Source organism: Lactuca sativa, chromosome 8 (assembly GCF_002870075.4).
Source record: "Lactuca sativa cultivar Salinas chromosome 8, Lsat_Salinas_v11, whole genome shotgun sequence".
NCBI lineage: Eukaryota > Viridiplantae > Streptophyta > Magnoliopsida > Asterales > Asteraceae > Lactuca > Lactuca sativa.
Genome location: NC_056630.2, coordinates 4,104,715 through 4,121,063, shown reverse-complemented (window position 1 = coordinate 4,121,063; position 16,349 = coordinate 4,104,715). Strand labels below are relative to the sequence as shown.

The following is a 16,349-nucleotide window of genomic DNA, read 5'->3' as shown; positions in this document are numbered from 1 at the left end:
CAAGTGACTTTCTATTGACTGCACTATCTTATTAGTTCCCTTTTGTCCCTTGACATATCTCAAAACATAGTGCAATATTTGAATGATAGTATTATTTATGATAATTGATAAATTGATCGATAATATAAGGGTCGTATGATAGTTGTTGATTGGTTTAAAGTTGTCTGGGTTAGAAGCTGACTGAGTCTATATCTGGCTGAGTTTATGCTGTTTGATAATTTATCTAAATGATTGTGCTGAATGAAAAAAATAACCATATTAACCTTGTGTTGGATAAAATAAATATAAAAACACAAATTATCATTTAAAATCCAAATTAAACATATATCGATTAAAATCTAAATACAAAGTGTAATAAAAAATCCAAATACAAATTGTCATACATAATAAAAAAAAAGTATTTCATTTAATGTGAACCATTTGAAATTAACTGGTTAGCAATCTGGTCACACAAAGTAGTCATATAGTCAACGGCTTCTGAACCCCATTCTATGTCTTCTATGTTTTGGCCCTCACTTCCTCCACCACCCATATTAGGAGTAACCATAGTGTTTTGTTCAAAGTTCGTAAATAAGTCATCTTGAATATCGTATTTCCTTATAAAATTATGGATCGCAACACAAGCAATAACTATATCTCTTTGCACTGGAAAATGATAAGGAGTCATTTCTTTTAAAATTGGAAATCTTGTCTTCAATACACTATAAGCACGTTCAATGATATTTCTAAGTTGTGCATGAGCATGATTGAACCTTTCTTCCTTAGTTAAAGCTCTGTTTCTTCGAAAATCTGATAACCAATACCTAGTATTGCGGTAGGGAGCCATAAATTCACGGTTGTTGGTGTACGCGGCATCACAAAGGTAATATTTATCTGTAGATGATTGACAAATTTATCATATAAATAATATAGATAATAAAACGTATAGTAAAGTTACAAACCTTGTGGAGGGAATGGAAATCCGAAAGTCGGGTTAAATGCAACTTCTTTCAAAACTTTAGAATCATGTGCTATGCCCTCCCATCCAGCCCATACAAAGGTGAATATCATATCAAAATTACAAATTCCAGTTACATTTTGATAACATTCACCTTTTCCTCTTCCCCTATAATGAGTTTGTTGATCAACGGGCACAACTGCATGTATAAGTGTTCCATCTAGTACACCTATTGCTCCGGGAAATATGTGCATTAGTCGTCTATGTCATTCTGAGGTATTTCTTGTTGGAGTAGACGAGGTTGGTACTATAATTTCTCGTGCAAAACACATCATTGCACGTAAGACCTCATGAAAACATTGATGAATCGTTTGTGTGGAGTGATGAAATCTTTTTTTAACAACTCGAAAACGTTCATTATGTCCTATAACATGTAAAAACATAGCCATCTTTTCTTCAACGCATATCGTCCTACTACATTGCAACCAATTTCTCTGTGTAAAGTGATTGCATAATAGTACAAATGCATCTTGTGAAAGACGTATCATATCGTAACATTGTATAGGACATCAGGGTATCAAAACTTGTGTATACACATACCCCTGTGATACATGTTCGCTAGCTCTTATTCTTTTAATTATTATTTGCCTTTGTCGGACCAACATCAACCAATACCACGAGAATATAAGGAAATATAAAAAGTCACCTTCTTTATCCATGTGTCCTGTTAGATGTCAAATACAAATTACATTTAAATCAATAACATAACAATTAATAACATACCAATCAGTAACATAACAAACAATAACATAACAAACCATAACATGTAAATACTAAAAGCATAACACCGGTCGAGGTCGCCCCATCAAATGGTTGGGTACAAAGATTAGGGCAATGGAGGGGTGCATTTCTCAGCTTATCTACATACTTGTTCAACTGTTTGAAAATTTAATAAATATTATTAGTAAAAAAATAATCTAATTTAAAAAATTATGTGTGTGTGTGTGTGTGTATATATATATATATATATATATATATATATATATATATATACCTTCGCTTCTGCTTCCCATTATTCATTACTTCATTAGTCATGTTAAAAGAATTTGTTATGGGATTGTAAAGATTTCCTGTTTTGTTTTTAAGTTTTAACCACACTGCATACGTTGCTTTTAAATAGTCGTATCGGTTTTTCATTTGTTTTTTGTCGACAACAAAATTATGGTTTGTTTTCAATTTCTCCGTGACCACAGCCCATGAGCTTGTTTTTAGGCCACTACCCTCCCGGCCATTCTTGTTTTCAAAAAAGTTTTGTCCACCAATTCCGACTTCCAACTAACCCTAGTTCTTTTATCCGTCATGTCTATTGTAAAAAAGAAAAAAAAAATAGCTAAATCATCCACATAACACACATTTACAAATAAATCAAGCATAAATGTGATTTCATCATATTTTCAACGACATATAACAATCTTTTATAAACAAAAAAACACATTATGAATTGATTTTATAAGCATACAACAATCTTTTATAAACAAACACACATAAATGTGATTTCATAATATTTTCAAGAGCATATAACAATCTTTTATAAACAAAAAAACACATTATGAATTGATTTTATAGGCATACAACAATCTTTAACAATCTTTTATAAACAAAAACATATAAATTTTGATCTCATATGCATATAACAATCTTTAATTTCTGATTTCACACAAACATTAGCAACATATTCAACATTTTCTGATTTCAGCAACCTAAAATATGATTTTATTCAAACATTAGTTCATGTCAAAAGCACATTATGAAATCAGATTTCATAAACAAAAACACATTATGAATTGATTTTATGCTAATCCTTCAATCTAATTGAATCCAAGAATAATGAAAGAAGTAATTTCAAACTTTGATTTCATTCTGAAATCAACAATTTGACAACAAACATGAAGGGTTTTGTGATTTCAGGAAAATAAAGAAAAAAAAAACGGAGAAACATTACCTGCAGCCGAGCTCCTCACCGGCGTTGTGTGGTCATCGGCGCAGGAGGTGAAGTCGCAAGAGAAGATGCAGGCGATGGAGGCAATCGGCGATATTTGAATAGGGTATTGCGAAGGAAGCTGAAGGCGAGCAACCGCAAAAAAACGCAGACCTTATTTTCCAATCAGGAGATTTTTTTGGACTGACCGAATAAGTGGAATGGGGGTAGAATGGGCTGACCGAATCAGCTCTAATATGTCATTAACAAACATCCGACTGCTGACCGAGTCAGCAGTCTAGCAGTCTAGCACTGAGCAGACCCAGTAAGTTCAAATCAAACAGACCCTAAGTGTTTTATTATTGATTAAAAGGCAAAAAAAATAAATGGTGATAGATTTTGATGTCATTTTTATCCAAAAAAAAAAAAATCTGAAGTGACAACAAAAAAATCCAAAAAAAGAATACAAACTAGAATATTTAACTTTATGTTTTTAATAATGTTGGTATAACCGTATAGCATAACAAAAACATACCTAACATACTTCAAACGAAAAGAAATTAATATTAATGGAGGTGATTATTCTTGCAACGATGGAAGTGGTGATTAAAATCTCGATTTTAAAATCTTATAAGTGAAAAACGATCCCGATCTCGCCTATTTAGTTTTATTGTATAGCCAAGTATCAAAATTTTGTATATTCAACTTGAAATCGAACATCACATGTTGCAAAAAATCTTCGAGAGCATCACCATTTTTTCAATTCGTCACGAGTTAGGTAGTGCACACCCATTATAATCCCTTTTGTGATCTTATGTCTTACTTGTACATTATCAAAATGATTGTATTTCTAATTAAGATGTTTAATTCTTAATATTTACGGGTTGTAGCAACAAAAATTATAGGTAAGGCTTAAGACGGCTAGGAGTGGGCAACGGGCTCTCCTGTTAATCCGACATGACTTTAAGAAAACGCCGGTATAACGGCGCAAACACCGCGCCCCATAGTCGTTATATTGCGTTACGTTGCAATGCGTTATTGTGATAAGTATAGAAACGGCCCTTTTCGATCAAAAACAATTGCAAATGGTAATATTTTGAACCGTTGTTAAATGGTCAAAAACGTAAAATAATAATAATAATAATAATAATAATTTTTTCAACTTTTAATTTTTTTACACCTATATATATATATATATATATATATATATATATATATATATATATATATATATATATATATAGAGAGAGAGAGAGAGAGAGAGAGGGAGATAGGTTTAAATGTTTCCTATAAGTATTGTATGCATGTATGAACCAATGAGAATTTAGCAATAATTTAATCATTAAATAAATTAATAAGGATAAATTAGTAAATAATGACTCTAAAATTATGATAATTGAGATAAATTGGGGATTTGATTTTAAAATCACCAAAATAAAATGAGGAAGAACGACCTGCCATCATCTCCTTATTGTCGACGATCCTCGTCTTCATTCACTGGCAATTCGGTTCTTCCGGTGATGTTCTCAATCCCAAGCAAACCTCAAAACAATTCTTCTTTCTATCCGGTAATACCTTTGTAGAATATATCTTACTAACATCGACCAAACTCTCTACACGCATTGAATTAGGGTTCTTCCATTTGGCTTTTGCGTCAATTGATTGATTCAAGTTTTTTTGTTGCTTAAATCTGATTGCAGGTGAGAGATATCTTGGTTGCATACCTCCATTCTTTACTGTAATCTACCTAATCCGACGAATCCATGTTTCAGGTTGAGACTCGATCAAAACCTTATCTGTTCCACCATTTAGCCGATGGCCACATGAATGCTCTATAATTTTCACATTTTCTCTATTATGTATGTATTCCTCTTATTTGAGTTTCATTTTCTTTGATAATTTATGTGAAAAGCTATCTCCCCCCCCCCCCCTGATTCTTATGATTTGCTTTCGATCAACATTATTTTATTTAGGTTTACCTCTGTTGAAAATGTAATTAGGATGTGCTAAATTGCTAATGGAAACAATGGAGTCGAATATATCATTGCATCCAATCGAGATCACGATTAGCATTTCCAGACCCCTTTTTTCTCTTGATCTGCATAAATTTCCTTAAATTGGCAGCAGATTGTTGCTCAATGAAGAACAATGAGGATATTTGTTTTTTTTTATACGTTGAGCTTTTGATTCTCTATTATTTATATATGTTACACAAAAAGTGTTTGTGGAAATGCCTAAAAGAGAATCTGGCCATGTTGTATGTATTCTGTCAAAACTCTCAGAATGTCTGTTATTCTATTAGAATTCGATTTCAATCTTATTATTTTTCAAGATAGGGAAAGTTAAAAACATTGTAAGATAGGAAAATTAAAAAACATTCTAGTAGAATATGTTATCATTCTCCATTATATCGTTTCTATTAAATAAGTAATGTTTGTATTCTGTCATAATTTATTTATATAAATGCATTCTATAAGAATGTCTTTGAGAATGTTTGTTAACAACAAGTATACTCACTTAAAGGGTAATACTAACGCATAATGCATGTTATTCTTTTAAAATGCCTCCAAGAAGGATCAAATATTGTTCATACAAGACAAAGACTTGGAATGCTCATGGTGAATGTATAGAATGTTACTCTTACATATTCGATTTTCATGGCAGTTGTTCTCATAGAATGCTCGATTTTAAGAAAGTTGATATCAAAGAATGCGTGAAAAGAACATAATGATCAAGTGCTTGAAGGTTAGATAATGGCATGTAGGATGAAGATGAACAATGGTCAATGATCTTTACAAAAGAAAGCACTGGCATTTAAAATATAATGATAAGACTATATGTTATAGTATATTCTGGTAGAACATTCAGTTAGAATAATCTACAAAGTGTGTTTGTTTTTTTTATTAGTGAGTGTTTCATTATGATAGAATAATATATTAATATTTTTATTTTTTAAGAATGTGATGACAAAAATTTAACTTGTATCAAAAAATTTGTTAATCTTAAAAAGTTCATTCAATCAAAAAATGTTGTTATTTCATTTGAAAATGATATGGTATGATATTTTAGTAGAATATAGCATTCTAACCAAATGTAATTCTGACAGAATAAATTCGGTTATTATCAAAAAATACGTTAGAATTAATATTAAATTACTTTTAAAAAAATCTGATTTTTAAAAGTAGGAGAATTAATTATCTCTAAATTTCCAAAAATTTCCTTTTTTAAATACAGTTCATTGTCTAAAATACTCTTATGCTGAAATTTGTGTGATTAAATTGATCTAATTAGTTAATTAATATGAAAGCCTTTCTTAAATTACCTCAAAAATGATTGGCTTAGAATCAATTTCACAGACACATAATACTTAGTAAAATCAAAATAACTCAAACATATATATATATATATATATATATATATATATATATATATATATATATATAACTTATTTTTATCTACATTCTCATATCAAACTATCTTATTTCAAATCTTTAAAAAAATTCTCTTTTCATCACTAAGGATCAAAACCCCAACATTCCTCCTCCAAACACAAATACATCTCCACCTTTCGGTTTTGCACAATACAAATTGTACACGAACATAACACTCAAGGCAACCTTTTCAATCTCGCCTCACCCCTACCACAATTCCCTACAACCCTTCCATAAAAAAAATTCAACACATTCGCTACAATGCAATAAAATACTACACAACCACCCACCCAAGAAACGGTACCCGAAACGCAAGCGGGGGAGCTGAAAAAAAAAACAGCCAACAAAGGGAGAGCACGAAGGAAAGGGAAAGCGGTTGCGGTGGAACAATCGGAAGACGAACCTCTAACATGGTGGACTTGGTGCAGGACATCAAAAAATGCAACGCAAGGAAACAATATGAGAAAAGTTACTTTTTGGGAAGCCGTGATCGGGAAATTTCGGACCATTTTGAAGAAGGATGCAAATTATCGCAATCACGACATGTTGAGTAGCAAATGGACTCAAATGAGTAAGAAGTGTGCCAAGTTCAATTACGTCTAAAACAAACTTTCCTCGCACGAACATCGACCTCAATGCGGACACGGATGAGATATCGGACGACTTGAACGACATTAAAGAGATCTCCCCGCCTCGACGACTGATAAGCTGCAACAAAGCGAGGCGTTCTCAACGACACGCAGAGGACGGCGAAAGTAGACGTCGAGAGCAAGCCGAAATGAAACAAAAAATTGACGATCATAACGAAATCGCATGTAAAAGATATGAGTTGCAACGGGAGCATTTGGAGTTCCTTCGTTGTGAAGTTGAGGAAGATCACATTGCGAAAGATTTGGCAATTCTTCAAACTAGCGAAGAGAATATGTCACCAAGACGGTTGGAGGTGCTCCGAAAAATGAATGCGAAGATCGAGCGGAAATATTTAGACGAAGATTAATGTATCGGTTTTATAGTTTTAAATTTATTATGTTTTCGGTCAATGTTTTTTTTTTCGTTATAATGTCGTTTTTATTTTTAAAATGGTATGTTTAATTAAGTATTTATTTTAATTATGTTTTATTTAATTTTTATGTTTTTTAAAAAATATTATGAGATAAATTAAAAAATAAACAAAATAGAAAAATAGAAATTAAAAACATAAAAAAAATAATAATAAATAATAGGTGTTATCACATGTTATTTGGTGTTGTTCATTTTCACGTTGAGTGTTATAACACCCAAAGTATGACTAGGAAGATGAAATGGACATTTTTGGTGTAATAACATGAATAACATGTTGCCCACACCCAATAGCCAAGTGAAAGTTGATTACATTATCTTGCGAGCAAATATGGTAATGAGTTCATTTTTGTAGGATATTACGATCACGATGTTGGAAAACGTAAAACGATTTTATAAGTAAGATTTCAGTTTTGACTACTTTGGATGGAATAGTTGCAAAATGAAACATGCAGCCAACAATGTGAGAATACACACCAAGTTTGCTTCATGTTATGATATTGTGAGTAAAAATATATATCTTTTTAGTAGCTCATTCCATTTGAATAATGAACAAATTTGATAGGCAGCTCGATAAAGCCAAAAAAAAAAAAAAAAAAAAAAAAAAAAAAAAAAAAAAAAAAAAAAAGATGATGTTGCAAGAACCAAAGTTAATATTGGATTCAAACATGGCGACATATGTTCAAGATACAAAACACAAATTTTAAAGATGGTTGAAGAACAACAATATCAATAAATTCCTACTATTAATGATCTTGGAGGATGTGAATATTTATACCAAATTACCAATTGTGTGTTTTTATTTGAACCAGTATTGTAATATGTATGCGACTTGTGTATTTTTATTAGTAAAATAACAACAATAAAGGAAAAACAAAATAAAATATTATTGAATTCAACTATAAAGTGAATGGTAAACAGGTTACATATGATATTGAAATAATTTAGAAAACATGAAACATGTGATGAACTTATATATATCTTAAAACCTCACCCCTCCTGTGGTTTGGTCAACATATATTTACTGCTTGTACAACATTGTGTAGCTAAAACAACCAAACTATATCAATACTTGATTAAATAAATCATAAATCACATCTCAATATCGTCAAGGTCTGGCAATGGGAACCTAAGTATTGCAGCAATTCCTGTCAGCTGTGCCAGTTCTGCAAAATCATGCAAAACCCATATTATATTATATCCTTCATGTTTCAAATTAAATAAAAAGCAAATTACATTTTGGTCCTTGAGTATAGCTGTAATTTACTCAATAAAAAAAAAGCTGAATACACGCTGTTAAATGGGATAAAGAATAAATTCGATAAAGATATACTTACGCTCCCCAGAAACATGCATGGACGAAAAGATATGAGCGTTGCCCCCAGAGTCTTTGACCGTGTTGACAAAATTCACATATTTTTGCCTTGTTGCTACATCAGAACTCCTGTAACCATACATTTAATAAAACTCTGATTATATTATTAAACCCTTTAAAATAAGAAAATTTCAATCAACATGGAATAAAGAAGAATTACAATGAACCAAACACGTTTCGTAAAAGTAGGATTGTTTTGATTAGTTTTTGAGTAAATTACAATATTGATCTCTGAGTTTAGCTGTGAATTTTTCGGTTTTGGTCGCTAAAAGAATTGGGTAGTACTTTTTTTCATTATTTTGAAGTTTTGGTCCCTCGATTGTCTAAGTTGACAGCCCAGCTGTTTATCTAAATGCCCATTTTGCCCTTGGACCAAAGCTGAAAAAGCAGTATACTTATTAATACTGTGGAAAAGTGTATGATTTATATTTGTATCAGTGTAAGTTCTTCAGATATAACATTTTTAACAAAATAATATATTTCAAATATTATAAACCTTAATTATATAAAAAAAAAAGGAGCAAACTACGTATTTTGTCCCAATGTAGACTGTTTTCTTCAGTTTTGGCCCATGGACAAAATGGCCATTTAAAAAAAACAAGAATGGTCTTTGTGTTATATACCCCCCCCAAAAAATTGCAGGTTCAATAAAGCTTTTTCTTTGTTTCAATCTTGTGAGTCCTTATGTTTTGATTTTGTTAAATGACCTTCTTACCCTTTTCAAATATATTTTATCTTTTCCAGGACATGATTTTACAGATTCCCATTTCCATCTTCCTGTCAAATTACTTTTTAATGAAGATGTAGTGACACACTTACATTTATTTTTGCAAAAAAGAAAAATCCCAAATAACTCCTATTTAAATCGACCTAAAAAATAGTATTTCAAAAATTAAATTAGAAACCTGAAAAGGTCATCAGTGATAAGTAATGTCTGAACAGCCATTCTTTCATGGGCAACCTCAACATGCTTTGGTCCATAACATGCACGATGTGGATCCTGCAATAATATCAAAATGACTATCTGCATATGTTTTAAGGACTAATTTACAATACTGCCATTCCATCAAAGTTGGAAACTTACATTAGTAAGCATAGTGAAGAAATCCTTGAGAACTCGCACCTCTTGGGCTGCTTTTGTATCTTTGATAATATTCATCACATTTGGAGCATCAAGAACCTCTCTTAAACTATGTCTGTGCAACAAACAAAACAACAAATGTTACTTAAATATGACATTAAAAATATTGAAGAAATGAAATATAAGAAAAATCCATACTTGTATCCTGAAGTGGAGTGTACAAGAATGATGCGTGATTTGTTCTCAATTATGTCCCTCAAATTTCTCCTTTCTGCTTCCAACATTAAATGCCGATGAAATTGGTCCTTACTGAATCCTGGACTTGCAATTACAGCACATCGAACAACCTTGAAGTCAATATGCTTCACAAATGCCTGCAAAAAAATATTTTATTTTTTTTTCATTTGTATAAATGAAACTGAAACTGATGCAACAACTCTGAGTCAACTCACCTGTAGGACATTCTCATAGAACTTATTCAAAGCCTGTAATGCAAAACAATCAATGTTAACTTAAAATAATTTAAGAACAATGATTTAACCTTGAAAAAAAAATGAATTAATCTTGTTACATACTTTGTCATAACCAGCTACAGAAGGCCCATGCTTGCGAGGAATTGAAGCTTCTATTCGAGAACGGGTTATGGTCACACTAATTTAAAAAAAAAAAAATTAAAAGATTAAAGATACAAAAAATTGATTCTGAGTGTATATTGTAATTATTTTACCTTTTACCCACAAGGAGAATATGTGCCAATCCTTCTTGCATAAGCACCACTGCCAGATCAGCACTGGCAGAAGGATCTAAATCAGGAGAAAAAAAAACCATCAGAGTGAAAAAAAAAAAAAAAAAAAAAGATGTGATTTTTGTAAAATTACAAAAATGCACCTGCAGCTTGTTGAAGTGCATCTATGGTGAGTGAGTCCCATAACACCTTTCTTAACACAAAAGGCCGATGCAGTTCAATTTCAAGTGTATGAAACTGCCCTATCTGCATATGAAAAAACATGAGGTAAACAAACTTGACCTAGAATATGTTAACATCCCACAGGGGTAAGGGTATTATAGTAAAATCACGGAACCTACTTTAACATGTTCGTTTTCTAGAATGTTCTTCCCACGTATTCTCAGTACAGCACCTTCCTTGTCATAATCAACATTCTGCAAAACAATTTCACAAATAAAAATATTGTTAATATATTTTAATATGACCTCATGAGAATTCAAATGCCATAAACCTACCTTACCTCAACTTTGATTTCAAGTTTTAGTTTCACACGTTCTGCTTCTCTTGATCCAGAAGCTGCTTCTCTAAGAACTTTTCTAGAACCACACAAAGAAATATAAAAACAGATGTTAGTTCCTGAACGAAGATTCTTATTGTTTTTTAATTGAATATATATATATATATATATATATATATATATATATATATAGCTGTATAGGATGTCATTTGATCAATAGAATAGAAATCTGGAAAGTGAAAGATGATAATGAGATGGCGAGATGAAGAAAATAGAGATAAAGTTAGCTGCTTACAAAAAGATGCCCAATTTTACTAACACAGTCAATAGAAATTCTGTCCATTTCACATGTGGATGTTGCACAATCACTCTAATCTTGAGAATATTTTAATGTTTAATGAAGTAAAATTGGGGTTTATGTCGGATTAGTTGTTAATTTAATTTTCCAAATGCCAATGCCTGCCAAATCTAGCTCTACCCTATAATTCTATATAAAGGGTTGAATGTAAACCTTTATAACACCTTGGAATTAATAAGAATCCCTTTGGGACTTATTCTTTTCTCCCACTAAAGCCTCAAACCTAGGTTCCTGTTTGACAACTCGGCAGATCAATTAACGATTTGTAGGTTATCTAACTAAACTAAAGTCTCAACCCTATGTTTGTATTTGACAACTCAGCATATCAATTGAAGAATTGTGAAGATTATACTACCTCGCTAAGGCAATGATGTATATGTAGAATACAATTATTCGTTAATAACTAAGCTCAATCATATATCTTGCCTCTTGTAAAAAATCAAAAAACCAATATTATGTCCTTGTATAGCTGTATATTTCAGAACAATAAGCATAGAGTATAATGCCACTTATAAAATTATCTTTTATAGTTCCGTGTACCCTTCAACAACTAAATACAAACCTGATTGTAACAGCCATGACAGTATCACCCGGCGCAATTAAATTATAAGCGAGCCACAAATCGTCTGATTCATCGGGAATCATCTGTTTTGAAAACCCAGTTCGAGTTAGAAGGAATGATGAGAGGTTTTCCTCTTTATGTAATCGATGATGTAAAGAGGCTTTACCTTGACGCTGCCAGGGCCATTGGGAACAAAATCTCTCCGAACGATCTTCATCTCAACAACGGTTGTGCAGTTGTCTCGATTTTTCAAAGTATATATATGCTAGTTGCAAAGTGCAAACCCTTTCTTCAGCGTCAGAGGGGTAATATACTAATCGCAGTAAATTACAAAAGTAGTCCCTGTAGAATTGGTTATCATGCGTATTTAGTCCAGTCACTTTTTTGTACATCATCGACATGCTTGGGAGTTTACTTTCATACGAATTTGGTCCTAAAGCCCAAGGTAGTAGCCATTTTCAATGTATTTTGCTACTTTGATAAATTAGTAAGAATTTTAAATTTAAATCATACCCTAATGATTCAAAGGTTACCAAGCAACCCATTAGATTAGCCAAATACCCCAAACATGGAAAATAAAATAATTAATTTTATTCATACAAGATTATAAATGGTCAAATACCCCAAACATGGAAAATAAAATAATTAATTTTATTCATACAAGATTATAACCAATGGGTTGAAGTCTGGTGAAGTTGGTCAACACCTTGTTGGGCCAGATCCCATTGATGGTGGGTTGTTCAAAGAAGGCCAAACAAGTGGAAATGTCCAAAAAAAATCCGTTTATATCCAAAACTTTCGTATTTTGCCGATTGTTTATATTGATTAGGAGATTTTACAATTGGAACGGGTTTGGGTGAAACCAATTTATAAGCCGCAATTCAAACCAATGATTTTCATATAGTAAAAAAAAACATTATTTTCATTCATTATTATTTAATTTTTTGTTTATACAAAAAAAAAAGAAAGAAAAAAAATCCAAAAAAAAAATTGTTTACACAGAGTCTTAGAGTTTTTCTAAGTACGTCACCGAAAACAAATTCGGCAAAATACGAAAAAAATATGTTTTTTTTAACTGGTTTCAATCCATACCTATAGGTTTGGATATTTTGCTCGGAAACCAATTTGAAAACGATCGAGAGTTTTAACAAATCCGGTTTTTTGTTAACCAAAACCAATCAGATTTGGGAAGGAAAAAAAAACGGTGTGTGCACCTCTACAAACAAGTAATCGGCTTGTTTTAGTTTATGTTATGGGGTTGATCAACTTGCTGGACCTTTCGTTGATTCTACTGGGCCACTTGCTGCAAGCAATCTTCCTAGGCTTGAAAAAAGTGTCCAACATTTACCCAAAGATGCAGATGCTATTTATTGGGCTGTTGGCTTGTTAAAATTAGAAGGAAAAGAATATGGGCCAGAAAATACGGGGCCAACTGTAGCTACTGATGGAGCACTGGAAGATGTCTAATTTTAGCAACAGACCTTTTTACTTCCACTCCTGTTTGTCTGTTTCTGTAGTACTGTGGCATTCATGTACACTGTCGTAGCTGTTTACCTGCTGGGCATGGAACCTTAAAAACCCAACCCATGTAAAATACGACTTTTAAATGTATTAGAAAAAGTCCCATAAAAACTTCATTAAAAATTAAAAGTAGAAAGATGGTCAGTTTAATTCTAACAGCAAAACACACACACACACAGATTAGACAAGGAAACTGCAAGTTCTTTGAACACAGTTTAATCAAAGAAAATAAAGCTCTTCAAACAAACCAACTAAATTCTCAAGACCAAACCAAAGCAACAAGAATAAAGACTCATTAATTCAAGAAAGTGCAGAAGACACTTAAGTTACTTGACCCCAACAATTGACATGAGGAACTTGAGCTTGGCATTCACTTCATCTCTGTCTGAATTTGAATCCCCTTTAAAAGATGCCAGTGGCTCTACACCGGTGAACACATACAGAGCCTTCAGTTCCTCCATAAATGTTGCTTCACTTGGTGCTTTGTATCCCACAATCGCCCTCATTGCCCCTATCTTTTCCCAGATCTTCTCATCTTCCAAAACATCCTACAATACATACATAGTATTACATAACCAAATCAAGATTACATATCCACACTTACTTGTTCCTAAAGTTGTAAAATTTGACCTTAAACAACTAAAATCTTATAGGAAAAAAAAATGTAAGAATTTACTGACCTCTCTGGATGGTGTTTTTCTATCGGTTTTAGAGGCGACTTTAACATTGTCTGAATCCAATGGTGCATGTCTGAAACCAGGAAGTGACATGACATCCTCATTGTCATCCACAGTGTTCTTTTTCAATTCATCACCACCTACAAGTTACAGGAATCAATCGAGTAGGTAGAAAAGTTATTGAGCATTGTAGAGTAAATACCTTCAAGAATCTCAAAGTCGATGCTTGTGTTTCTTTTATCAAACAAATCCAAGCCACTCTCATCGCCAATTTCTCTCGCATCTTCATCTGAACGAACCAAATGTTCTTTGTTTGTTTTCAACATGGCATCTTCACTTCCATCATTGGATGTTTTCTTCATATTTTCTTTCGTTGCTTTTGCATCGGACGCCTCTTTTCTGGTATCTCCAACCACTTCTCTTGCCACCAGATCTAATTCTTCAACTTCTCTTGAATTGAAATTATTTTCCTCATTTCCTTCGGACAAAATCACAACTCTATGCATCTCCTCATTCTTACTTCCATCCTTTACAAGTTTCTGGGATTCAATCTCTTTGACTATAACCAGTTGAGGTTCTATCATCTCAACATCATCCTTGTTTTCTTCAAAAACTTCATTCGAAGAAGCACTACTTTCATGTCCATCGATTGTCCCTTCATCTCTTAAATTTTCCAACAATCCAGTACTTCCCTTCACTATCTCTTCCGTTTCATCTTTGTTTACTTCCTCCTTGTTTCTTTCTTCCTGTAAACTATCATCTGTTCCTTCCAGATACTCTCCATCATCTTCTTCATACCCTTGCTCATCCTCACCACTGGAGTTTGTGGTCGACACCTCCTGTGTCTGCTTATGCTCATCATCAGCCATCTCGCTTCCTTCATTTATATCCTCCATTTGCTCTCTTTCCTCCACTTCAATATCATATTCTCTTTGTAGCACATCATCTTCATCTTCCCTTTCTTTTTCATCTTCATTCTCCTCCATTAAATCATGGTATTCCACTTGCACCACATTTTCAGGTCCATCTTCTCCTTTTGCTTCATCATCGATATAATAACCTTTTTCATCCACATCTCCATCTACATTTGTTGCCAAAGCTTCCACTTCTTGTTCACAACCATTGGGGCTCTCAGTCCCTTCTTCTGTTTCCCAGATTCGTGCTTCTTCCTCCTCTTGTGTCATATTTTCTTTTCTGAGCTCGCCTTCTTCATTTTCATTGGTATAATCATCACCACCCTCATGTAAGTCGAACTTGGAGTCAACTTCTTCTTCATCTGGATAATACTCCAGCAAAAGTGGGGATACGGATGCTGGGGTGGGGAATAACTTGTTCATGAGCGTATTGGTACAGGCGTAGCTCGCATATACAAGCCCAAAAGGGAGAGAAAAGGCAACCCCCATAGCCGAGAAAACTAAGAGTGGAGGAAGGACCAGAGGTGCAGATGACATGACAATACCAGTAACGACCATCTTCTTTCCAATACTGTATCCCTTGTTCAAAATCCATTTCACCATGGTGGTTTCACCTTCTTTTGAAGGTGAATACTCTTGGATTGCCCATTCCGACTCTGGATCTGGATCTTGATCTTCCATGCTGATGAATTAAAACCAAGTGAAGTTCAATACTTCAATCAAATAGCCAATTAAACGTTATATATATAATGCTAACATTATTGTTGGTGAGTAAGTTATACCTATAAGAAACGATTACCCGGTTATTCTTTTCCCAACTGCATCAGAGTTCCTTTTTTCCATGAGAAACAACTATGTATGTTAGTTAATTGAAAGAACTTATCATTCGTAAACTCAATTGCACTTTTTCTGCGCTAATTTTCATACAAAAATTGCTAATTTGAAAGTTCAAATCCAAAGAGGGCATGTATGTTACGTAAAATCAACAAAACCACGTAAAATTTTGAAAATGAGACCAGAAATAGGATATACACCTGAGTATCGTTGATTCGTAAGCTTGCTGCGATTACGAAGAATGCAGATAGAGAAGTGTGAGTTGGTGAAAGGAAAAATGAGCATATGGGGTTTTGGAGAAAGTGAGAGTTGATTAGGTTGCGAAAAGAGAAGACACGCGTTGAGAGGAGGGAAGAGGGAATGGTTGAATGCAGTGAG

General features: G+C 32.9%; 2 protein-coding genes across 4 annotated transcripts; both read right to left on the bottom strand.

Moving 5' to 3' along the window:
* Positions 1-8,268: 8,268 nt before the first annotated feature.
* Positions 8,269-12,345, bottom strand: LOC111910998 (protein PELOTA 1). Its single transcript, XM_023906765.2, has 13 exons — positions 12,192-12,345; positions 12,026-12,108; positions 11,109-11,184; positions 10,948-11,022; positions 10,750-10,852; positions 10,589-10,664; positions 10,437-10,512; positions 10,314-10,346; positions 10,060-10,235; positions 9,865-9,976; positions 9,686-9,780; positions 8,743-8,849; positions 8,269-8,571 (listed from the first exon to the last, which is right to left on the bottom strand). Exons 1-13 carry the CDS (start codon positions 12,240-12,242, stop codon positions 8,498-8,500), a joined length of 1,137 nt encoding a protein of 378 aa, XP_023762533.1. The 5' UTR covers positions 12,243-12,345; the 3' UTR covers positions 8,269-8,497.
* Positions 12,346-13,625: 1,280 nt separating this feature from the next.
* On the bottom strand, positions 13,626-16,349 carry LOC111910999 (uncharacterized). Of its 3 annotated transcripts, none has more exons than XM_042897056.2 (5): positions 16,172-16,349; positions 15,920-15,989; positions 14,426-15,819; positions 14,227-14,363; positions 13,626-14,094 (listed from the first exon to the last, which is right to left on the bottom strand). In XM_042897056.2, the coding sequence occupies exons 3-5, from the start codon at positions 15,816-15,818 to the stop codon at positions 13,873-13,875; spliced, it is 1,752 nt and encodes a 583-aa protein (XP_042752990.1). In that variant the 5' UTR covers position 15,819; positions 15,920-15,989; positions 16,172-16,349; the 3' UTR covers positions 13,626-13,872. The 3 variants fall into 3 exon arrangements, with proteins under 3 accessions (XP_042752990.1, XP_023762534.1, XP_042752991.1); XM_023906766.3 differs by having other exon boundaries at positions 15,920-15,969; XM_042897057.2 differs by lacking the exon at positions 15,920-15,989.